General features: G+C 40.6%; 1 protein-coding gene across 9 annotated transcripts in view; it reads left to right on the top strand.

Moving 5' to 3' along the window:
- Positions 1-25611, top strand: part of cadm1a (cell adhesion molecule 1a) — a 277291-nt gene that overhangs the window by 212182 nt on the left and 39498 nt on the right. For all 9 annotated transcript variants that reach the window (XM_027134107.2, XM_027134112.2, XM_027134111.2 and 6 more), the window contains 6 exons: positions 487-633; positions 8530-8682; positions 10345-10482; positions 14721-14879; positions 22726-22822; positions 24730-24902. In XM_027134107.2, the coding sequence (XP_026989908.1) occupies positions 487-633; positions 8530-8682; positions 10345-10482; positions 14721-14879; positions 22726-22822; positions 24730-24902 (867 nt within the window). The remainder of the gene's footprint in view (positions 1-486; positions 634-8529; positions 8683-10344; positions 10483-14720; positions 14880-22725; positions 22823-24729; positions 24903-25611) is intronic.

Below are 25611 nucleotides of genomic sequence, written 5' to 3'. Positions count from 1 at the left end.
AAAGAACCCAAAGACAAGAACCGTGCCCATGGGTTATAGTTTGGGATAAGCGGGGATGTTATTAATGGGTGCCAGGTTGAGGACACGCGATGTATGTCCTCAGATGGAATACGACCCTGAGCTCCAAGCGTCCTCTGACCACCGGCGAGATGAGCATGCGAGCTGCGATTCAGCGCAGGTGTGTGCATCATGGACACAGGCTGGCTTATAAAACGCCACACAGGGAGGCGAGGGAAACAAAAACCCACTTTCACACTCTGTTGAGTATTCACGCTCGCCCCAGGTGCATTTTGTCACTCACTCCTCATCATGCACTCCTGTAAGTGTTAGATTGTAGGGTTTTGGCCGCTCTTGGGTTTTTATCTCTGTGTGAAGGAAATGGCTGTAACACATACTCTCTCTCTCTCTCTCCCTCTCTCTCTCTCTCTCTCTCTCTCTCTCTCTCTCTCTCTCTCTCTCTCACATGCTTGCGTTCTTCATCCACAGTCCAAAGCCAGAACCTCGTGACAGACAACATCTCGGTGGTGGAAGGGGAAACGGCCACTATCAGCTGTCGAGTCAAAAATAACGACGACTCCGTCATCCAGCTTCTGAACCCCAACAGACAGACCATCTACTTCAGAGATGTCAGACGTAAGTAGGGATGCTCTCTGAGTAGTACCAAAACACACAAACACAAACACACACACACACACACACTTCTTCCATTTCTTTCTAAGAGATGGGCTCCATTTCCAGGAGAAGAGCTCTGAGAGCATCAGACTAATTCAGTATGTTTTTCGAGGGCAGCTGATAGAGCGTCGCAGCTGTGCGCCGAGGGCACGTTGTTCTCCGCGGCCTGCCTTGATCTGCCATGATCTGGCTCCGAACTCTCCAGCACTCAGCGCAGCTGCACTTGTTTCATCAGAGCCGAGACTGCCGTGCCATCTTCTTCTCCTCAGAGGCAAAATTACCCCACATGAGCCTCGGCGATGGTTTCTTTCAAAGATTTGAAATAAGAGGCATATTAAAGTAGCACGAAATCCATTCAAGTTCAGTCAGGCTCAATCAGGCATTCACTTCTATTTTTTTTTTTTTTTCTCGAGGATAATGCTTACTTCTCTCCGCTCATCCTCACATGGATGAATGCTTCCAGTCTACAGTATCGTAAGTGCAGCCAGCGTTTCTTTTTTTTTTCTTTCTTTCTTTTTTTTTTTTTTGACGAGATCTGCTCATTTCTTTTTTAAACGCACGTCTCTGTAATGATCCCTCCGCTCGTGGAGGTGGTGCCAGACTGAGTCATTGTACCCACGTTCCAACTTGGTCTGCGAGAGAGGAGAAGAAGGAGAGGCTAATAATCACACCCTCACTCTGTAAATTCTTCATGTGGATCGCACGTCTGTTCAGCTGTCAGTTCGTCTCCGGGCTTTCGAATCATTAGAGGAGCTCAGAATCCATGCCACGAGCCACAGAGAAGGCCGTCATTATTGCTCGACGCCTTAATAAAAGTTTGATGGGCTCCTCTCCAAATCACCGTGACCGGTAATCAAAATTGATTGCTGCCATTTAGGAGGAACGGCTTGTCTCCCCAAGGCCTGGAGGATTAAACCTGAGAAAACAATACAAATTAGATGCGGAAGAAGAGCAGACTGAAGAAAACGAGAATGGGGGTGGGGGGTGAAGGGGAGCAAGCAAGAGAGGGGGCGAGAAAATGAGAGAATAGTTCGAAGAGTGAAGAGGACAGGGAGAGTGAAAAAGGGAAGGGGTCAAGGGAGAGTGGGAACAGAGGGCAAGAGAGTGTGAGAGAAAGGGAGTGAGAGAATGAAAAGGAAGTGAGTATGAAGGGTCGAGAGAATGAAAGAAAGAACGAGAGAGTGGGAAAACAGGCTAAGGGAGTGTGAGAAAGAAGGGGTCAAGAGAGAGAGAGAAGGGATGTGAATATGAAACAGGGTGAAAGTATGTGAGAAAGAAGGGATCAGGAGAGAGAAAAAGAGCAGGGTGAGAGATGAGAAACAGTAACAATAGCAAGTGACAGTGAGAAAGAAAGAAAGAAAGAAAGAAAGAAAGAAAGAAAGAAAGAAAGAAAGAAAGAAAGAAAGAAAGGAGAATCGAGAGAAGGGACAAGATACAATTAGAGGCATGTGAGGGAGAGAGAGAGACAAATGAGAACAAAGAGAAACAGATGAGAAAATATTGAGAGACAACAAAAAGCAGGTGAGAGGGAAGGGTCATGAGAGAGAAGAGGTGAGAAAAAGCGGAGACGAGAGAAGTGACAAAGAATAAAGTGAAAAGAAAGGGTCAAGGGAGAGAGGTGGGTGAGCGACAGAGAGAGAAGGGAAAGTGGGAGAGAGACGTAGGTGAGAGGCTGAGAGAGAGAGAGAGGTGGGTGAGTGACAGAGAGAAGGGAAAGTGAAAGAGAGAGCGAGTATGGGTGAGAGACTGAGAGAGAGGGGGGTAAGAGAGAGAGAGAGAGAGAGAGAGAATAAGGGTGAGAGACAGAGAGAAGTGGTGAGGGAGATTGAGAGAGACACGGGTGAAAGAGATCACCTCAGCAGCCATCAGCTATTTCCTCACAAAAGAAGTTGCTCTCGTCTCTCCGTCTCTCGCTCTCTCTGGGAATTCCTTTCTTCCCCATTGTGTTTACAGCCAGCATCATTTCAGTAGCAGGCCTCGCCTCAGCTAGATGGATTGCAAAAAAAAAATAAAAAAAATGAAAGAACAGTTCTTTTTCTTTCATTCTTTCTTTTTTTCTCGCTGTTTCATCAGCACACACTTCTTTGCTTCCCGATAACACAAAAACGAGCCTTGTGTGGATGTGTTTGTGTCTGCAGGCTACGGAATGTTATGAATTGAAATGATTGGAGAATAAATACAATCAAATTGACCAGAGCAAATTAAGGAGAAAGCATTAGCTCAGGAAAGGCCACTATTTGGTGGAAATTCAAATTGAGGTTGTTTGGAGCTGCTTTGTTTAGAAAACGACTTCAGGCCTTTTTAAGGAAGGTTAATGACAGACAATCAGACCAACGCTCGGGACGAAAATAAAACTCTTCTGAAGCTGATTTTTTTTTTCCTTGCTTGGAGATGGAGAAATTAAGAAAATTGAAAATGTATATATATATATATATAAAATTGGGGGAAAGTTGCACCAGCACTGAATAGATAGATAGATAGATAGATAGATAGATAGATAGATAGATAGATAGATAGATAGATAGATAGATAGATAGATAGATAGATAGATAGATAGATGGATGGATGGATGGATGGATGGATGGATGGATGGATGGATGGAACAGTTAGTATGTAAGAGAATTAATTGCTTGCTTTATTCAAACTCTTTTTTTTAAAACAAAATTCATCTAATTTCAGAAATATAAACCTTCTCAGCTCCAGGTTTAAAATCAGTTCCTTACTAAATTCAAGAATTAAAACCAGGACCGAATAATGAGTCGAACGTAATCCTGATTATTTGACATATTAAACATATTAATAAACATAATATTTGACATATTATGTTTATTTATTGTGCCAGTCCACTTTTCCTCTGCAAAATCAGTAGAAAGTTTTTTTCTGATTATTCAGCTTTCTCCATTAAACATTTGTCTACCGGTGGGAGTGGTCTGCGTGTGCAGTGACTCCGCCCACATCTCGAGGATACGAGGGTGTTTTTGAAGGTTTGGATGAAAACGAAGGTGATGTAAAATCTTCCCCTATGGCCTTCTCCCTCACCAGATCTCAATCTTATTAAACATTTCAAACTCCAATTCATGGAGTAGCATTCAAGGTCAAGTTGCACCGAAGCTGTCGATATCCAAACTAATTACAAACACACTTCCTGAGATTTTAGTTTTCTTTTAAATTGTCACTCGTCTGTACGTGTTTGTTGCATAAATATTTCTTGGCTTAATCCACTCTGATGTGTCTTTTGCACAGGCTTGCCATGTCATATTTTTAGTAAATCAGTATGAGGGAGTGGGCGGAGCTGACTGGGAAAAAAAAAAGAATAAAATCCTCAGTGGTATTCTGAGATAGCTCAGCAGGAGAAGCTAACCATTTTGGATTTTGGAAGTCTCATGAGAACTGTAGTCCACACACCAACACCCTCGTGACTGAGGAGAGTTCTGCTGAATTTCTCATCGTCTTTCTTCAGCCTTCGTTCTCTGTTTCCTCCCTCTAGCTGTCTTCCGGTGCCAATTATGGATTCATCTTGCTTTCCGATCTTTCGTAGAGAATGAGGAGTTAGAGAGAGGGGGTCAGCTCCTTTCTTGTTCACCCAAAAAAATAAAAACCTCCTATCATACAAAACAGTGCTGTGCTCGAGTGGCTCTATATGGAATTCATAATGCTGAGAAGGCCTGGCAACTCTGAGGCCTTTTCACATAGGCTGTTTGTCCTCGATTTTGTTGTGTCTTTTACCCAGATGCTCTTGTTTGTTTTTGTGGGGTGTTGCACAGTGCCATCCTGAGCCGCTACCTCACTCTCTTCAGCTTAATCATAATCAAAACCTCAGCAGACATCCACTTCTGTGGCCTGCCAGCACAGGTCAGCCTGTCTGTTCCAATTCCCTCAGATTGTTGTCTGAAACAAGACTCGTAGAATCATCGTAGAATGAAGAACAAAAACAAACCCAAAATAAGGAAGCGAGGCTGGAGGACTCGGGTTGAGGCGGCGTGCTCTCAGTGGGACATGCAGTGCCACGCTGAGCTTCATTCTCCTGCACACCTGCAGGGATCTGGACACCATCGACACGCACCAACATCCCCCTGACACAGGGGGAGCAGCAGCCGTGTCATACTGAGACATCATGCAAGCAGCACCGTGTCCTGGGTGTGAGTCTTAAACAATAGCATCATAAGCCGTCCTCACAGCTCTACATTGTATAGATCACCTCTGGCTGTTTATTCGTTTACTTATTGATTAACTTATTTATTGGACTGCCTGTTTTTTTTGTTGTTCTTCTTATGTCATAATCACCTTCGTGGAATACTTAAACACTAACCCGAACAGCCGATGAAAACAACTTGGTCCCTGTTCCCACTTCTAGTATAGCAGCTATAAACATCAGCTTTCTCTCTCTCTCTCTCTCCCTCTCTCTGGACATATACAGTAAAAGCAGCTGGTCATGTTACAGAAAGCCCTCCATCCTGAAGGCAGCTTGAGCTTTACATCAGAACACAAATCCTGACTGAAATCTTCTTCTTCACACAACACCTCAGCAGATCAACATTGCTACCAGAATTCTATAAACACATTTTTAGCCTTTTCCCATATAGGTCTCTGTGAGTTAGCTGTTGCTATAGAAATAATAACGTGTGGATACTGGAATGAACACTAGGTATTATATTCGATTTTAATCAGTCCTTTCATGAATGCTTTAATCTTTTTCCTTCTTATTATTGATCTTTGTTTGTTTTATATTTGTCTGCAGATTGAGGTCCATCTCAATGCTGCAACCCTGCAGACCTCTTTGCTCTCCCAGAGCCTTGTGTCTCGTCCCGGTTAGAGCTGACACTGCAGTTATTCATGTTTCCATAATGCTCTAATTATTGCTGTCTCTCCACCTGACGCTCCGTCACAATAGATTACAAACTGCATTGGCCGCTTGCCCCTTATCAGTTTGCTTTAATCCCCTCGCACGTTCCCAATCAATAAATTAAATTAAATCATTAGCACCTCCCTGCCCTCCCTCTGACAGCCAGATTCCAGCTTTCAAGCCGGCCACTCTAATTAGTCCCACATTATTCTAATAGCACATAAAAGACACGCCACATGAGGTGGAGGGAAAGAAACGAGGGCTCAGACAGACTGCCACAGCGAGTAGGCCTTCTCCTTTCCCATGCTTTACACTCCGCTTTACGCTTTCCTTCACCCGAGAGCATGCACACATAGAGTTACAGTACATGCTGGGGATGTTTTATTTATTTGTGTATTCGTTTGAAGATCACACCAGCCCGAAGACACGATTAAAGGTGAGAAAGATATTTTATCCTCCAGTGCTGGCTCCACATGTCGAGGCTATGGGCCATGGGAGAAAAGGAAGACTGACAACTGTGGGAAGAGAGAAAGAAATACAGACAAAAAGGCTGGTTAATCCAGCTTCACGTGCTCTGGATGGATGAACAACTGCAGGCAAAGTGTGTGGGGGGTCATGCTTGGAAGAGAGGATCGGAAGGGAAAAAAAAGGCAGTCCAGTCACACTCAAGCAATGATGAAGTCCTCTTCCTTTTTCGTCTGCCCCTCTAGCTCTAGTAACATTTTTTTTTTCTCTTGGGCTATAAAATTTAAAGAGCATGGTTAACCAGCTGGAGCCCGGGACAATCATCACGTCGCTCTATCAGTGCTCGCTCAGAGGAAAAAATCGCCTCAAAAAGCTCTAATGATGACTGATTATTTCTTTATTTATTTCCTCCGGATACATTTATTTATTTATTTATTTATTCTCATTTCTCCAGCCTCTTTGAACTTAGCCGGTGCCGGCAAGAACATCTCTTATTGTCGTAAATGTTCTGCAGGAATTTATCTGACAGTGGGGGGCATGCTTTTATCTCTCTTTTCTCTCTCTTTCTCGCTCTTACTCTGTCATGTTCTCTGTGTCTCTCTCTCACACTCACTCTGCCCCGCAAGCTTCTCTATCATGTTCAGCGTGAAAGCAAGCCTAATGGACTCCTCATTATTCTTGGGGGAGCGGACTCTGGAAAAAAGTGTTGTTTTTTTTTCCGCCTCCTGATGCTGCATAATTAGGAGAGAGGCCCTGAATTCGATTTGAAGACCACAAAGTTGGTATCAGCATGTGCCTCTCTCTAGAACTTCCTCCTTGAGGGAGAAACAAGGTTGCTTCCTGCTAAATTGACTGAGCAAGGAAGTGTCTAGGATGTTTGATAATCAGGAGCACATAGACATGGGTTAGAAGATAAGCCAGACTTTTTAAGAAGTGGGCCACATGTCAGTTCACATTTCCACATTTAAATTCAAAGCCTTATGCATACTGAGAATACATTTAAATATCTAGTTTTTCAACAAGGTAAAAATGTATTATTATTTTGTTAAACCATCTATCTTTGGAAGATAGAAGGTTTAAAAAAATAATTACAACTTGTATCTACTGTCATGTGATCCTTGTTCAAACATCCAAAGCAGAGAGTGAGTTAATTTGACTCTTACTGTCCAATGTTTTGGTCACTCCACTAAACATGAATAAAGCTACTATCTACACAAAACATGTCATTACATGTCAGACCTTCCTTCCTTCCTTCCTTCCTTCCTTCCTTCCTTCCTTCCTTCCTTCCAAACATCCTGCCAAATTTCCTTCCAAACACCCTTCCTTCCTTCCAAACACCCTTCCTTTCAAACTTCCTTCAATATTCCAAATTTCCTTCCCTCCAAACTTCCCTTCCTTCCAAACTTTCTTCCTTACAAAGTTCCCTTTTTTCCAAAGTTCCCTTCCTTCCAAATTTCCTTCCAGACTTTCTTCCAAATATCTTTCCTTCCTAACATTCTTCCTTCCAAACTTCCTTCCAGATAGCCATCCAGAGATATTGATTTAGAATCAAAATCCAATATTGTTATGAGAGCCTCGCTTTACAAATGACCTACTGTCTATATAATAGTTTGATCCAAATGATTTTAAAGTCCGCAGCTTCACAGATTTTAGTATTATTGTTGTTGATGTTGTTGTTATTATTATCATTAGTGTTGTTATTTCAGTGGCCCTCTATGTAGTAGTTGTTATTTAATTCTTAGATTATTAATCTTATTTAGTCACGTTAATTGAATGGCATTAAAAATAATAATAATGTGTAAATAACTTCGACTCAATTCTACCTGCAATGTTACTTAAAAAAGAAAAGAAATAAATAAATAAATACAGTGTTTGTGTGATACAGAAGGTTTCGCATTTACATTTTAATGTGTTGCGACTGTGGGCGGAAAGTTCAGGAACAAAAAGCTGTTGTGACTCCAGTAAATAAATCTGCTAGTACATATTTGCCTAATATGCATAATTAATTTGTGCTGTGATCCTAAGGGGTTGTGTTGAGGGGGTTTTATTTTGTTCCTAAGAAAGAGTCCAGTGGGCTCAAAGAGTTTAGAAACCATAGGTTTTATTGCATTTATTGCTTTTAGCTGTTGGCTCTGAGCGTTTAGCTGCTCAGAGTTTTTTTTAGGTTTGATATCTTCAAACCACCACCAGCAGCAGCAGCACCAGCACACAGCTCACATCATGTGTTAAACCAGTTCCCTGCTTCATACCAGCAGCAATTTGGTGCTTGAACTGAACCAATTTTACCATCAGACAACTTCTTTTGTGTTCAACATTCACACACACGTTTGTTTGATACACACATGCATCCTTGTGAAGACCTTCTATTAACATTTTTGTTAATAAAGGTAATTAATTCAAATCGTACACCAAAATCTAACTAACAGTAAGTAACTATCAGTAATCTTTCTCTCTCTCTCTCTCTCTCTCTCTCTCTCTCTCTCTCTCTCTCTCTCTCTCTCTCTCTCTCTCTCTCTCTCTCGGTATCTCTCTCTTTCTATCTCTCTCAGCCTTGAAGGACTCTCGCTTTCAACTGGTCAACTTCTCAGACAATGAGCTGCGTGTGGCTCTGTCCAACGTGTCACTCTCGGACGAGGGCAGATACGTGTGTCAGCTCTACACGGACCCTCCGCAGGAGGCCTACGCCGACATCACTGTGCTGAGTACGAGTCAAACACATACACAAACTCCTGCTGGAAACAAACAGGCAGCAAAACACCTCTGTCCCCGAACATGTCCTTGTCTCATTCAGTTTAACAGCCCGAGGTTCAGGGCACGGCAGTAACCAAGCAGCATCACACACTGCAGCACTTCATCATGTTTTATCAGCACGGTGTTTATGAGCTGTCATAGCTGAGGAACTTCAACAAATATTTTGCTAACCAGAGACCTGTGAGACTTACCGTGTTAGTTACAGTAACAGTGCAAAGTACTGCACCGGTGCTTAAAAACACTTATACACACTAGTACTACATGGCAGGATGATGGAAAGCTTTCGAGAATGCATATAACCACTTTACCTGACACAGCTGCAATATCTGACAGAGGAGATTTTACTATTCACGTACAGGAGCACATCTGTCCTCAGCTGGGTTTGTGGAAAAGACCCTGATTGGATTATTGATAAAAGAGTTTGGGGTCAAGAAGTTGACACTTTTATTGTCATCTCGACCGTATATAGCTGATGCAGTACATAGTGAAATGAAGCCACGTTCCTCTAAGACCCTGGTGCTACAACTAAGAAATAAGTTCTAAAAAGCAGAAATTAACTACTGTATATTATATAAAGTGCATGTGTGTAAACTTGTGCACAATGACTATCAGGGAGCAAATATGGAAAAGCAATGTTATTCTAGAATTTCTGAATCTCGAACATCATCAGAAGGTTTTCAGCAGCTGCCATTTGTGTTCCAAATAACATGATTACACAGTCCATGATAGGTTTATATTAAGGGAAACAATGATGCAACAACTTACACAGGGATTTGTATAAACCAATAATAACAATAAACAGATTTTTAGAGAAGGGTTTTAAAACTGAGAGCTATTATTAAAGTAAATTTAACAGTTGTCACTATAGTGAAGCTTTCTCTTTCGAAAAGGTTTATTACATCTATGAAAGGAGTCTCAGTCTACAGCTGGGACTGTAAAGAGTGTTGTTTGAGTTGTTTTACAACTGGAACAGTTAGTGCTTCCTTTGTAAAAACTAATACCATCTGTGAAAGCACCCTAACTGGTCACTACACCTAGCTAGCTTGTAGTTATCTTATTAATTATTTTTATTTCAATAAATAACTAGCAAGCTAAATACAGCCTTCTGAACCTGGTTCCTCTCAAGGTTTCTTCCTCATATCATCTCAAGGAGATTTTTCTAGTCACCGTCGCCTCAGGGATAGATGTTAGAGATAAATAGTAATTTCATTTTAAACTTTATAGTCTTTATTCTAATCTGTACACTTCTGTAAAGCTGCTTTGAGAAAATTCCTTTTTATAAATCGCTATACACTTCAATAGGTTTGAATTGAATTGAATTGAATTGAATTGAATTGCATAAACTAGGTTCAAATATGCCTGGATAGCATCACACAGTGTAGTGTGGTATAAACAGGAACAGTGAGATAATTCGTACAGCTTTACTAGCTCAGTTAGGAATAAGGTAGGGCCTTAGTCACAAATGGACTATGACAAAAGTCTATAACACACACACTACGTTTATGTAACATAATTCACAGAACTTTGAGCAATATAGCATTCTTAGTAATATAGTAATAGATGATTGACAGCTCAACCCTGTAACCCCCGTCTTCTGTGTTTGTTCTTTTCAGTCCCACCAGGCAACCCAATCATTGAGTCTCGCGAGGAAATTGTAAGAGAGGGTAACGAAACGGAGATGACCTGCACAGCTATGGGCAGCAAACCAGCTGCCACCATCAGATGGAAGAAGGGAGACAAAGAGCTGCAAGGTGGGTTATTACACATCTAATCCACATCAGTACCTTTTTTATGTTTTTATAAGACTTTTAGTCAGGATTCAACAGTCATGACATGTTTATTCCATTTGACTGATGTAGCAGTTTGGTGCTATTTTCTTATAGCTGCTATTTTAACAATTTTTCCCTACTGTACTCTGTGCAGAGCCACGTGCCCTGCAATTTATCTAACACCTTCTCATTTTAAACAAGTGCAGCTTTGTGCACGAACACCAGTGAGACCAAATGAAAGACAGCACCTGAGACGCAGGGCTGTCTAGACAAGTACACATTGCTCATTACAGTACAAGGGAGAGCAGCAGCTCACAGAAGTACACAATTCACAGTCTACCTCAGTTTTGACCTTACTTTACATTTAGCTTGACTTAACTTCAGCCAGGCTTTACCTCAGACCTGACTTTACCTCAGTCTCAAGTTTACCTCAGACCTGACATGACCTTAGTTCCGTGTTTACCTCAGACCAGACTTTACCCCAATTCTGACTTTACCTCAGTCCTGACTTTAAACAAGTTCTGACTTTACCTCAGTCCTAACATTACCTTGGTCTAAAGTTTACCTCAGACCTGACATGACCTCACTACCTAAAGGTGCCTGACTCTACCCCATTTCTGACTTAACCTTAGATCTGACTTTACAGTAGTCCTGACTTCACCTCGGTCTCAAGTTTAACACAGACCTGGCATGATCTCAGTTCCATCTTTACCTCAGACCTGACATTACCTCAGTCTCAAATTGAGTTCAGACCTGACATTACCTCACTCCTGTGTTTACCTCAGACTTGACTGTACCTTCAGCATGGCTTAATCTCAGTCCTCATGATACTACAGACCTGCATATATATCTAATGTGACAAGCAGCAGGACAAATCCACATCATCCTGACCAGAGACCTTAACCAATCAGTGGTATCCAGATTTCTCCCTTCCTTCCTTTCTTCCTTCCTTCCTTCCTTCTTTCCTTCCTTCCTTCCTTCCTTCCTTCCTTCCTTCCTTCCTTCCTTCCTTCCTTCCTTCCTTCCTTCCTTCCATCCATCCAATTATCCATCCAAATATCCATCAAGAGATATTTGTTCAGAATCCTGTCATTGTCAGCCATTTAAGAAAACAACCATTCACCTAACAAAAGATACTTTAATCGTTTCTTAGTGCCCCCTAGTGCACTATAGTATGTTTATTTAAAATAGCATCATGATAAGCATCATAGAGGCATTATCGATGCTTTATCTGTAAAAATAGTCAGCCAGGCCATAGACCCTACTTGCTCATTTTCCCTTTAACATGCCTAGTGATCAGAAGAGATAATTGTCAGAATTGTACATGCTATTAGAGATGGACAGATGTGTTTGACTGTTCTGCGTTCTTTTAAGAGACAATAATGAACAGTGAGATGGGAAATGAACAAGAAAAATAATAGAGTAAGGAAGCAACACGAGCAGCCTAGCGCCGGCACTCACCGTCTGGAAATTGCTTTTGGCCTCGGCGCCTTGCGGATTTATTTTTAATTAAATGTTCTCATCATTCAGCCTAATTACCTTCAGGATAATCAGGCTTTTTTAAATATCATTTAAAGGTTACACCCATCCAGCCCTGGAATGTAAACTCAGCTGCCCCACCATGCAAAGCTCTGGACTTACACACACACACACACACACACACACACACACACACACACACACACACACACACACACAGTCCTGTTTTGTGCTGCTTTTAATATTTCTAATTTGCACCTGGCACACATAGCGATATGCCTGGTGCTAGTAAGATGAGCTAAAAGAAAGATAAGGGACAATGGATTTAAAAAAAAATCAGAGTTATTAATCTTCTGCTGCCAGATGAGAGACAGAGGCAGGATAGGTGATGGCCAGCGGGAGGCTAGACAGTCATTAGCCTGCTGTCTGCATGCAGAAATATAACCTACCGTTTCAGCTAACCTGCCAACAAGCTAAAATGCACTAAATGGATAAGAAATTTATTTTTAGAAAGGTGTGCAGAGTTTAAAAAAAAAAAGGTTCCTCAATGCCACAAGTTCACCCCTAAATCCTAGGCTCATGCTGTCTAACGAGGTAAAATTACAACGGAGCATCAGGACTGACGGAGGATGAAGGGAGCAGGAGCAAGGCCAGGCTCGGTGCAGGCTAAGTGCTGAAATCAGTTGCTAGTGTGCTTTCTTTGATGTTCAGCCTCCTGTAGCATCGTGTTATCAGACCTAATCAGCGCACGCAGTTGCATTTCGAAAATGCCAAGCTGATATTGAGATGAAGAAAGTTGTGAATGACAGTGATTGACCCATGATTATATCTCTAGCAGGTGCGATTGGGGCATTGTGGGAGGTTGACATTAGAATGAGGAAAACACCGGCTCTATTAAAGCACTCATGAAGCACAGAGCGTAATCACAGGCTGGGAATGTTCCTCCCTCTGATTATCCCTCCGGTTGAAGGAATGCTACCTGTAGTCAGATCGAGCCCAGAACCAAGCAAAGCTGTATGTCTTACTGTAGGCTTACTCCATGCTGTCGGCAGTTATTTGTTAATATGGTGTGAAAGGTCTCTCATTAAAACTGTATGGAAATAGATTGTATTAGCGCTGATTTGCAGGTGCAGCTGTGCAGTGAGGTTCATCTCTGTGTGCCAGCTTGTCAATATAACTCAACATCAGCTTTCTTTCTTTCTTTCTTTCTTTCTTTCTTAGCAACTTTTTATTTTTGTCTTTAGATCTGTAATTTCTTTAAGCCACTGATTCTTAAAATGTATTTATTTGTTTATCTGCTTATTTTTTTTCTTTTTAAAAAAGGTCATTTATTTGTGTTAAAATGATTATTTATCAGTTTGTTTAATCACTTGTCTATTTATTTGTTTGTTTACATTTTTCTATATTTTTTTGCTTTTATTTCTTTGTTTTTTTAACGTTTACTTGTTTGTTTCTTTTATTGCGTTTCTTTTTGTAGTTTATTAGTAGTTATTTATTTGTGTGTTTTGTTTTGTTTTACTCGTGTATTTGTTTATATCATTATTCTTATATTTTTATTCCTGTTTTTGTTTGTTTTTAATGTTGTTTTTTCGCTTGTATTTTTTGCCTTTTGTTTGGATTCTTCTGCCTCTGATGTTTTGTGTTTTTGGATTGTTGAACAATTTGTTGAATGTTTGCAGGATTTATAGGAAACTGTGACTGTGAGTAGCAGGTGAACTGATTAGATTAGATTAGATTAGATTAGATTATAAACTGTGACTGTGAGTAGTAGGTGAACTGATTAGATTTTAAGTGATCTAAGCAGGGTCAAGGTCACATAGCTATAGAAATATAGTAGAAAGTAGAAATATATATATAGAAATAGTGCTTCAATAGCTTCCTTGTTGATTGAAGTAGATTTTTAGAGTAAAAAATTAGTAATTGTAAATTAGAGGGCACAGCCTCCTTTGACTTAGATTTTTTTGCAAATAATACTTGTAATTTTCTTTCTTTCTTTCTTGCTTTCTTTCGTTTGTTATCCTAATCATGTGTTTTTGACCCCACCCCACCCCCCACCCTTTTCCTTTCTTTTCTTTCCTTTCCTTTAGCAATTTCAATACTTCACCAATTACAGTATAATGATTTATCTTGGCAACTCTTCCACTCCAGTTCAGGATTTATGCTGAACAAAGTGATAGCACAGCACAATTTTTGTTTGTGACTTGTTCTTCTTTTCTCTTTTTGCCCACCTGCCTTTCATCTCCATTTTCCCCTTCCTCCCGCACTGTACGGTTGTAGTTTGTACGGTGGCTCTGAGCCCTTAATGTACTCCTGGTCTGTTGCTGCTTTAGACAGAATCCTGCAGAGCCGCTACACTAGCATTTCACAATATACACACAGAAAGCATGTGGGTTTTGTTCAGCACTCGCAGCCCCTCATGGCGCATAGCTGGGGTTTGTTCAACCCTTGCTTCAGCCCACACCCCCCTACACTAGCTTATTAACTCTACACAATGGTGATTTGCTGAGTTGTGTTATGTATCCTTGAGAGGCACATTTAGTCTCCCTGTGCATTGTTTATGCTGTTGTTAACGTGGCTGAATAAATTTAGGGAGGCATAGCAACTAGCGCTGCAAGACTGCTGTTGTTTTTCCTGTTAAAAAGAGAAACAGCTGAAATGAAAGGCACGGGAGTCAGATGAAAGAGGTTACACTGAGGTTAAATGAACTGCTCTTCTTTTTTTTTCTTCTCTTACTCTTACAGGAAGCTCAAAAGTGGAGCCCACATATGACAGGATGTACACTGTAACCAGCTGGGTAAGGCTCACCGTAACAAAGGAGGACGACGGTGTTCCTGTCCTCTGCATCGTCGACCACCCAGCAGTCAAGGACTTTCAAGCTCAGAAATTCCTGGAGGTGCAGTGTAAGTAATGCACAGTGTTTATTTATTTTTGATTTTAATAGTGAAAACAGCACTTTATGAAGTATTATAATGAGCAATCTATAAATAGCTTTTCTTTGATTCAGTCTTGACCATACAAGTTTCTACTCACCTCAAATGCAGTTGGTCAGCAATGTCTGATGTCCAGCTTTTCAAATTTTTGAACTGCTAAAGCTACACCATATGGCCAAACGTCCCTATCACACCCATGTTAGGTTATTCCCCACAACCTTACGGCTTCCCTTGTTCAAGCGAGCTCTATGAAGACGTAGTTCACCAAGATTGTAGTGGAACATCTAATGCGACCAGCACAAAGCCCTGACCGCAACTGCACTAAACACCTTTAGGATGAACTGCAATGCAGAACGTGTCCCAGGCCTCCTCACCCTACATCAGTGTCTGATCTCACTAAAGCTATTCTAGGTATTTACTCATTCATGTGAAACTCTGTAAAGATCTGCATAATTCCCTTCTTTCAATCTTGGGAATGATTTCAAATGTCACTTAAAACAGTGATTCCATAACACCATTTTGATCATTTCCTTAGATTCCAAAAAGTGATGAAATGCCATAAACCACATTTCCATTAGTTGTTAACTACATTAGCCTTAGTAGCTTTAGTGCAAATCTGAAGACTCTGTCATAAGACCCCAAACATCGCTTGTCTGATTGACTACATTTGAGGTTAGTGGTGTATAATTGTGTTCATTTGAGTTTCTCTGGATCTCTAGAGCATTCCTACCATAGAAAATGCCTTGTCAGGGCATTTCACTCATTTTAATAACGGTGTTGTCTGCATTTTTTCTCTTGGTAAATACACATTAGATCAGACCCAGCGCTGAGCGAGTGCCAAAAGATTAAACAGGCCTCTGTTCTTCAGTAATGAAGCTCTGAATCTGTCTCACATTGCTGGTTTCTGCTCGCATCCGGTGGCCCTGTTCTTCTGCATTAGTGATGCGAGGGCCACTGGTGAAAATGTGTCCATCCAAAAAAAAAAAAAAAATTGTTCTCATTTTCTGCTGCACAAGATGGGTTCTGATTGAGAGTCTTCATTTATTCTTTATTGTCACAGAGCTTCAAGAGTATCATAGAGCAAGGTGATTGGCAGCAACACAGTGCCGAAGCATCCAGCCACGTTTTGCCTATAAGTTATAGAAATAGGCTTGGGAGTTCTTTAGCTCCAAAAGAGGTTCTGCTTCCTCTCTCTGAAGGGAAAGAACTCTGTTTAAGACTTCACTCTGCATTCTATGCTCCGCAGTCTATAAAAAAGTTTGTCCTATGCACTCCTCAATCTCTAAAGATGTATTTATTACTGTTTCTGAAAGGGAAGAAGTAAAAATATTGCTGTTCTTAGGGGTTTCTTCATTTCTTCATTTAGTTCCTAAAGAGGTTCCACTTTCACTAAAATATTTTCTTATTCTTATCTGATTTGTCCCTATAAAAAAGGGAAGCACTCTGTTTAAAGCTTTATTATACCCTCTATACTGGATTCTCTAAAGAATATAGTTTCTCTTAGGGGTTCTTCAGTTCCTAAAGAGGTTTCAGTTTCTCCTTTTGAAGGGGTTCATTATGCATCCTGTACTAAATTGTTTAAAAATATTATTATTCTTTGGTTTTTCTCAATGACTAAAGATGCACTATTTACTCTTTCTATGCCATCTATTTAGATTCTTATTACAAAATAAGGTTTCTCTTACAGGTACTACATTTCCATAAAAGGTTCTTCATACTCTGTCTCTAAGCAAAGCAGTCAGTTGTAAGGGTAATGCATACAGTAGAAGCTTTTAGGGTTTCTCAATAGATAGTGGAAGATTTTTAAGATTTCCAAAATGATTTTGTTCACATTGCCAAACCCTGTTCATTGCAGTTGCTGATTTTTTTCCAGAGGTTTTTTTATTGCATGCCAAGCCAGGACTAGTACTTCCTACTACACCTTCCATAGAGCATTGACTGAAAATCAGTGCTCATGCCTGACCTTTCTGTGGCACAGACAAGCCCAGATCATCATCCAGGCAACTGCCCTTAGGCTCGACTGGGCTTAAAGCAGGAAAAATGAACCCCATTTCCTCCATGGAGTTTAAACACTACACTTTCTCTATGCTTTAAAATCTGGCTCCTGCAGCAGAGAAATAATCTCTAAAAAAAAATCTATGAGAGTGGGCAGCATCAGTGGAGAGTTTATTTACAGAATAGTAAAATGCATTGCTGTGGATATTAAATAAGCCCAGAAATATTGATGGCATGCCTTGCAACAATTTCACTCTGTTGCTCGTCAGCACCTTTGTACCCCTCCGGCTTGAGGGAAATGAAGTTTGGCAACTTGAGGGAAATGCCAATGGTGCTGAAAGAGAGCGCAGGCAAATGGTTGTGTTATTAAAATGAGGCTGACCTTTTCGTTCGGTGCCCTCCAGTCATGGTGTGTGAGCTGTTCCAAAAGCTAGCGGCAGAGCTCTTAGCCGGTCTCTGCACCTGAACGCCCAGGAGAGGAAGCTCCTCAGAGGAAGTGATACAGGGGAGCCTTCAAAGCTGGAAGCGTACACTCGGTGCCTTTCATGCAAAGAGCTTGAAGATAAGAGGGAGAGGAATGGAGAGCATCTCCCCTGCACTGCTGGAGACAAACAGGTGGAGCTTCCTCTTTAACCACAGTTTCAGAGCAGACTGCTTTCCTGTCCTCCACAGCCCTGACTGTCCATCACCAGGAGGGCAGCCTCATGTAATTTGGACAGATGGACAGCGAGCAACAGATCACATTTTTTGTTCCCCACGAAGGTCATAATGGAAAAACTGTTTGGGTGGCCAGACGAATTGACAGGTTTGATGACGCAAAAGTGCTTTGAGAAAAGTGCAAAATATAACAGGAATGCTGTTATAGAAATATAATCAGTGCAGGGGTGGTAATTTTCCATTAACAGTCTCAATAGATACTGAATACTGAAGCTCTTTATTCCTGTAGCGGTCTGCCTTTTTTTTGAAAGTTAGTTATAATTTATGTGTTTTTATCCATTTATACTTATGCTCCAGATCATAGAACTTTCACCTAATTTCTGTTACATCAGCTATAAGCAAACATCATTCCTTCACACAGCTTGTCTCATGGCCAAAGAACTGGAAAGAACAAAGTCATCTATCCTAAAGTTAGATGTCTCCCATGTTGGACAACTTACTGACTCCTACAAAGAGCTGCTTTAAATACTCCTTCCATAATTCTTAAATAAACTTTACCATATAAACAATTCTGTGATTTATCTTTTTTAAATTAGAGCACAGGAAAGTGGAGAAGCTACATTAAGTCTTTGTGATTAAGTTGTTAGAATAGAAATAATAAGTGGTTGCTAGGTATTGCGCTGAATGCTTATACGATGCTCAAAAGCTCCTTACAAAATTGCACTTGACTATATAGTTTACGGTTATAGAAGGGAAATGTTTTAGAATCACACTCTCCGGTGTCACATGGATGAGCATGTGCTCTTCGTTACAGATAAATCTAAATGAACATTTTTAAACTTTAGAATTTTTATTCTGTATTGTTGCATTGTGGCAATGAATATTTCTTCAAGTTCTATAGAAATGAAACTGAATTGAAACAATAACCTTCCTGAACAAGTGGCTATAGATTGGTATAAACTTTGATCCGAATCGATCTAACGGGAGCAAATGTCATAGAAGATGAATCAACATTTTGACCAGATGTAATTTGGAAATTAAACAGCTCTGTGGAATAAGACTTCTTATACTGTATTATACGTACATGGGACAATGTGAAGTAACCATGTCACCTAACTGGCAACGACACAAGCCACTATGATGTTGGATGTAATGAGACATGGAGTCGTTCCAACCAGTGTTTGTTGACATTGGCAGATAGCTAACTCAAAGTCATATACAACTGATCTGTTATATCGTGCACTATTTGATCAGTTAAGATTCCCCAAGCTTGTGTCAACACAAGCTGGAGCTAAATTCTTTCTATTTGGGTGTATCTCGGTCCCTCCATGCTAATGCACGCTGCGAAAACTGGCCAGTTTGCATTATTACCCTGCTGTTCCAAATACAGGCATTCTTACTAAGGAACGCACTACTTAGTGCACATGAAATGCCCCATAATTGTATCAATGTCATTACAGTTTTCACATTGTAATCTACCACTGTGCTGCTGTGCATACAGCTGGGCACACAATGCACCATAGCACAGGCATGCCACTTCAAGCTCCATTAATGAGAGAATATTAGATTTGAAGCCCTTGGAGAAACTGCAGGCCTGGAAGCAAGCCAGCCTATGGAATGCAGTGCAGATCAGCCATTACAATAAGACAAAGCAGGAACCTGGCTACCTGCGAGGAGTTCAGGTTTGTTCAAGGTTAGACTACGCTGCCCAGTCTGAACCAGCTGTATGGCTGTATCCATTATCTCAACTCTGTCTGTGAAGACAATGGAGGTGTTAATGATGCCAAGAATGGTGGTGAGCCCCATAATCAAAACCCACCATTATCAAACCTTTTACATGTATTACTGAGTTCTTATAGTTATTAACTGTAATGATTCTAATGTAATAACTGGAACTTAAATTAAACAGATAGCCAATAAATAATGGCAATGATCTAACATGTTATGTCAATAGAAAGTTCTCTGTGTTTAAGAGATCAAGAGGCAAATTTGGCTGGGAAGGATGGCAGAATAAAGCTGATAGGGAAGCAGATAGGTCCTTACTTAGAGTAAAAACCTGTAAAAGATGCTACCTTCATGTTTGAAGCATGTGTTATTGCCACTCTCACAAGTTGGTACCTACTGTATCATATGATTAAGGAGAGCTGGCTGGTCAAAATGGGGGAAAACATGGTGTTGAGAATCTGAGATATCAAATAATTCACAATTTAATCGCCACTTTTAAGTCGGTACTTATCTGTCACGTACGCGGGCCCAAAACGGACCCAAGTGCAGGATAGCGTAAATAAAACAAGGATTTATTAACAAAAAACACCGAACAGGAACACAGACTCACGACAGGACGACAACAGAAGACATCAGAGGATTCCGCGCTGCTCAAGGCAACGCGACTCAACTACATAGTACAAATAATTAATCAGACACATGAGGGACAGGTGTGCAGAGGCAGGGAGGAAGAGACAAGGGCGGGGCAGACACGTGAACACAGAACGTACACAAAAGCACATGGCCAAAGTCCGGGCTGAGTCCTGACACTATCATATGTTTGAGGAGAGCTGGCTGGTCAAAATAGATGAAAACTTGGTGTTGAGAATCTGTGATATCAAATCAAGTAATTTACAATTTGGAATATTTCAATAATTTCTATAATGTAAACTGTATCTGTTCTGAGAGAAACATTTATTTTGCAGTTAAAAAGATGTCTGGCTGCTAAAAAGGACCCTGCTTTTGAGTCCCATTGCCCTGTTATACAGTACAATGATTCTAAAAGTGTCTTGTTGAAAAAGCTTATGACTGCAACTTTTTTCTATGATGTCTTTACACTAAAATGCAGCTTTATTACGTACTCCTACCTTGTCTTTTTTTTTTTATCCCTTTTTTTTTTCCAGACCTACCCGTCATATCGGTTCACTTGGTAGGTGCACAAGGTCATGTTTAAGTTCAAGATTATTTATCGTATGCTTTAAAAGGTTTCTGCGTTTGGCTTTGTCGGAGGCCTCTGGCATTCTGTCCGGGTGGTGAGAGTATATCCCTGCAGTTGCACAGCCGAATCATGGATTTTAGGGCTTAGGTGGGTTTCTGTGCAGCGCAGCACATTGAGGTATCTGACCTCTTATTGTGAGTATGTGTGATAAAGCAGCTTGTCTATCTTATTCTCTGACTGAATGTTAGACAGCACAATGTGAGGGAGGGGGAAGGGGGGGCTTAAACTTAATCTTACCAGCACACCGCTGCATCAGCGACATGGTTCCAGGAATATAAGTTGTTTTGTTTTTTTGTTTTGTTTTTTGTTTTCGGTTTTTTTTGGATGGGGATTATTGTACAAAAAAAAGGTTGATCTTGTAGATGAGGCTCATGAGGAGATCATACACAGTGATAGCAAGAACAAATGTTTGCCATCTCCATCACTTTATAATTATCATGCAGCCAATGGGTAAATGACAAAAATCTGACATCTGAATGTTACAATCAAGTAACTCCATTACTAATAAATGAGAACCATTAGAAAAATTTAAGAACACAAATAACCATTCATGTCTTTCCTTTGCAAAAACAAAGTATGTATGGGTTTGTTTAAAAAAAATACACAAGGTATAATTGTATTCTTTAGAGGAGAGGAAAAAAAAATTCTCTAAAACTCAATGTACCTGCACTGTTGTTAATGGCTCTGAATCCTGTGATTTCCACGGCACACATTATAAGCAAGCTCAAATACATCCTATGTATTCATACCTGAAAAAAGTAAAAGCTAAATATGTTAGTGCACTAATGGTAACTGTACAGTTTAGGGCTTCTTTGTACAGGCAGATTATGTTGAATTTTGATAAATTGTTAATCCACATGGTGATATACATATATAATAACATTTTTCAATCAGATTCTACATCCTACAACTTCAGGAGAAATAACTGGAAGTGGTTGAAAAAGGCAGGAAAACCATTCTATTTTTCAAACGTATGACATGTAATTTCTGACAAAGTAAAAGTATACTGTATCTAAAGATATAACATTTAATTTTTTGATTTCTTGCTTTTTGGTCACTCCTTAAATCCAAATATTGTTCTTCTAAAAGAGTAAACTACAGTGTCCAGCATTTATACTGATGTACAGAAACAGACGTGTATTATTACTGTTCTTGTCATTATTCAGTATAATTATTATTATATTAGACCCCAGTTCACAGCTGGGTGGCTTTTACTTTGTCCTCAGCTAACTACTGTTTGCTAGGTTTTTTGCTGCCTAATGAAAGGCCTGGAACACTTTCTTCTTTCCCTCTTTCCCTTATGTTCTCTCCCCATGCTCTCATTAGTGCTCTGTGTAAACACAGAGCTTGTTTTTTTTCCTTGTACCACCCCAGGTCCCCCCATGTATGCGCTACCTGCTAAAATGGATTGGTAGGGGGGCTTATAGCTGCACCGTACTTGTCAAACTCTGACAAAGTCTAATAATGCTTTTATTAGCATCAGACGGAGAAGGATATCTGTGCCTTCCATGCTGGTAGTTGGATTAAGCAGCCTGAAACATTCTTTGACGGCTGAACGAAATGTTATTCAGAGCTCACACAGTGAATGACCATTCTGCATGACTGTCCCCTGGCCGTATCCATGGCCTCATATCCATAATGCCATTGTGCGAGAATGTATCAGTGCATGTCAAACGTCATTGTGAATGTCAGTGCTCCTGTAGCCTGGTACAGAAGCAGCAGGGAACCTAATCCCAGCAGAATTGGAGAGAGGAAAAAAAAAAGCTAGCTGGGCGAAGGAAGGATGTACGTTTCATGCTGAATGCAGTGACCATGACAGAAGCCAGGCTGATGTAAGGCCTGCAGTGGCCACAGACTCTTAATGGATCAGGAAGAGGACAGTAGTGATGGAGCGTAAAGGTCAATATTGTGTGTGTAGAGGGGTTAGGGTGTGTTATTGCAACCTAGGCGGCCATACTGTCAGCTGCCACAATCGCATTCTTCTCTACTCGTGTTGCAGTGTCCACCATGGCAACCAAAATAGGTCTTGAAATCAGGTGTTAAGCTGTAAATAAAACCCAGCATGGCAATTTACAACTGGAAATGAAAATCAAGTAAGTATCAAATATGTGCTCGGTTGAAGATTTATTTATGTATTTATTTATTTATTTTTGTTTGTTTGTTTTTTTTTCTTTCGGGCAGATAAACCAGAGGTGAAGATTGTCGTGGAGTTTCCTCAAGGACTAACCAGAGAGGGAGAAAACCTGGAGCTGACGTGCAAGACCAAAGGCAAACCAGAGTGAGAGGGTTTTCATTCCCCTTCAAACATAAATATAAACTCATCATTTGGTTTATTGGGAACTTTTCTATGAATATTTTGCTCCTAGTAGTCTAGGTAACAAAATGAATACTTTTGAAAAAAACATATTTCTGAATCTATGAGTATCTGCGACGATATGAGCCGTTAAGCACACGTTAAGACGAGTGACATGACAAAGACGTTCGATGCTGAACGTGGACGCAAAACAAAACAGGAACAAATTCTATGTCTCGGCACCTGAGAAAAACAGATCATGATAATAAGTGGGAGGAATTGATGCAGCTTGTTATATAAGTGCAGACACTGGAGACTCCTTCTATAAATATGCAATGATCATTTCCTTATTCTTTGTTTATTAATAGCCTTAGATTATATAGATTCACCAGAGAGCTGTCACTATAACACTGTTACATATTAGAACGATTACAAGTCTTTCCTTTGAGCCAGTGTCAGAGAGCCGCTGTTATGGAAAATCAGACCCGTCAGATTCCGAATATTGTCTGCAGGACTAGCGTTAAAAGGCAGCATCTCCAGGATCAGTGGTAGGGTGAAATTAATACATCCTTTCCAGACGTATCATATCGATGCTGTGTGAATGCGAAAGCAGAAATGCAGGCCGGAGCAGGCTGCACATGTTGCCGTCTGGTAATTGTATGGTAATCAGTCCTCAGGAGCCCAAGCTCTGAGCCTAAGTGTGATTTGCATGTGCATACTGACGAGGCGAGCACACGAGCCAAATGATGTCATCAATCACACACTGTGTTTATATGCTTTCGTGCCATCAGACCCTGCACCATCAAACATTACCTCACATATAGCAGCATCTATAGCGTCTAATTGAAAAAAGCCTGTGGATGACAAGACAATGGGGCGAATGTGTACAAACACAAAGAGAGGTAATTCGTATGCAACTCCCCAACACCACCACCCTTTTCCCTCCAAACTCGTATTGTGCAGAAAGCTCCAGCTCCTCCTGCATTCATTTAATAAGCATGAGAATGCAATCAATACAGCGGGGCAGAAAATTAGAAGTCATTTTCATTAAAGGCAAGAGAAGGGGCTGCAGTCATTACTGTCATATAATTTTGGACTTGGTGCTCTGGGACCATTTGTATTCTGCCTCTAACCCCATATTCTCTTCAGCCCCTCTACTGTGCCTCTCTCTCTCTCTCTCTCTCTCTCTCTCTCTCTCTCTCTCTCTCTCTCTCTCTCTTCCTTTCACTAAAATAAAGAACTTTTTCTAGGTCATTTCTCTTCCTCTCTCACAAGATCTGTGCCTGCATCTTTATTCCACACATGTATGTACTGTATATCTATATTTCCCCTCAGATTCAGACTCTCTCCACGTCATCAGGAATTTTCTTCATGTTATTGTCATTTGACACCAATTGTAGTTTTGATTTGATTGAATGCCATATTGCTTTAACAGAATAAATAGGCATACCCACACTCATACTCACACACATACTCGTTCTTTTTCTTTATTTATTCCCGATGTTTTAAGTACAACTATCACAGAAACAAAACAAGAACCCCCCACTTCCAGCTTCTCCAGAAGCTCCAGGGAAATAACTATGCTACAGGACCACCACTGAGCCTTGAGTGCGCTAAAAAGAAGTTTAGAGGCTTTTAGCGGCTTTAGCTCAGTCGGCCCATCATTGTGAAAATGGGCAAAGGCTGTTTCATGCTCTGTTTACAGTAGCTGTTAGGACAAAGGAACAAGACACTTAGCTGCACTTAATGGCAATAGACAAGAGAAAAATATCAACCTTTGCTCTTTTTTGGCCGTGTAAGATGCTTACAGCAATCCAGCTGGCTTAAGTAGAGCATATTTCCTGTCTATTTTGTCTGAAAGCCAGTTTGGTTTGTACGCCGTCTCTCTGCAGGCCTCAACAGGTGAACTGGGTGAAGGTGGACGACGACGTGCCCTCGCATGCCGTCATCATCGGCTCGGATCTCTACATCGAGAACCTTAACAAGTCCTACAACGGAACTTACCGATGTGTGGCCTCTAACTCTGTGGGAGAATCCTATGACGATTACATCCTCTACGTGTATGGTGAGTTCACCAAGCTTTAAGCAATCTCCAACCCTTCTTTCACTTCTTCTCACTCGAGCTGAATACGAGATCAATAAGTTTGATCTCAATAACGTATCCTTTTCCTTAGGATATCACATTCGGATTTGAACACTTCTCTATCTGAAAACACTTCTGATACCGTTTACAGCACTAAGCCTGTGGAGAAATGACTCACGTCTGGTCTTAGATTGCAATAATCGACCTCTATTTAAAAGGATTTGTGTTGTGCAGAGGGTCTTTAAGTGGTGAGCTATAGTAGCATTTACAATGCACAGCTGTGCGAGTAAAAAAAGGAAAGAGACTCTCATCAGAAACCATCTGCACCTCCTCATTATTGACTGTGTTCATGTATTTTTCTAATAAAACATTATGACAGATCATTGAAGAAAGAGATGTAATAGATAAGCACATACGGTAACTATAAGTGTTTTTTCCGCTGCACGATTAGAAACAAGGACCTAATCAGTGGAACTTGTGCTTTTTGGTTCTTTTACTACAAACGCAAAATATGACAGTAAAAATGTCCTGCTGCATGGTTTCGGTGTGAGACAATGCCAGTTCAACATGGACGATTTGCTCAGCTGAACAGTGCTACTTTATCTGAAACTGCTGCAGTGAAAATACTGACCAAAAAAAATAAAAGATGCTTATTGAGGATTAGAATAAGAAGCACACTGATACCACAGGA

This window comes from Tachysurus fulvidraco, chromosome 21 (genome assembly GCF_022655615.1).
Source record: "Tachysurus fulvidraco isolate hzauxx_2018 chromosome 21, HZAU_PFXX_2.0, whole genome shotgun sequence".
In the NCBI taxonomy this organism is placed as follows: Eukaryota; Metazoa; Chordata; class Actinopteri; order Siluriformes; family Bagridae; genus Tachysurus; species Tachysurus fulvidraco.
Note: the sequence above shows the minus strand (reverse complement) of the source record. Positions and strands in the feature narration are given on the sequence as shown.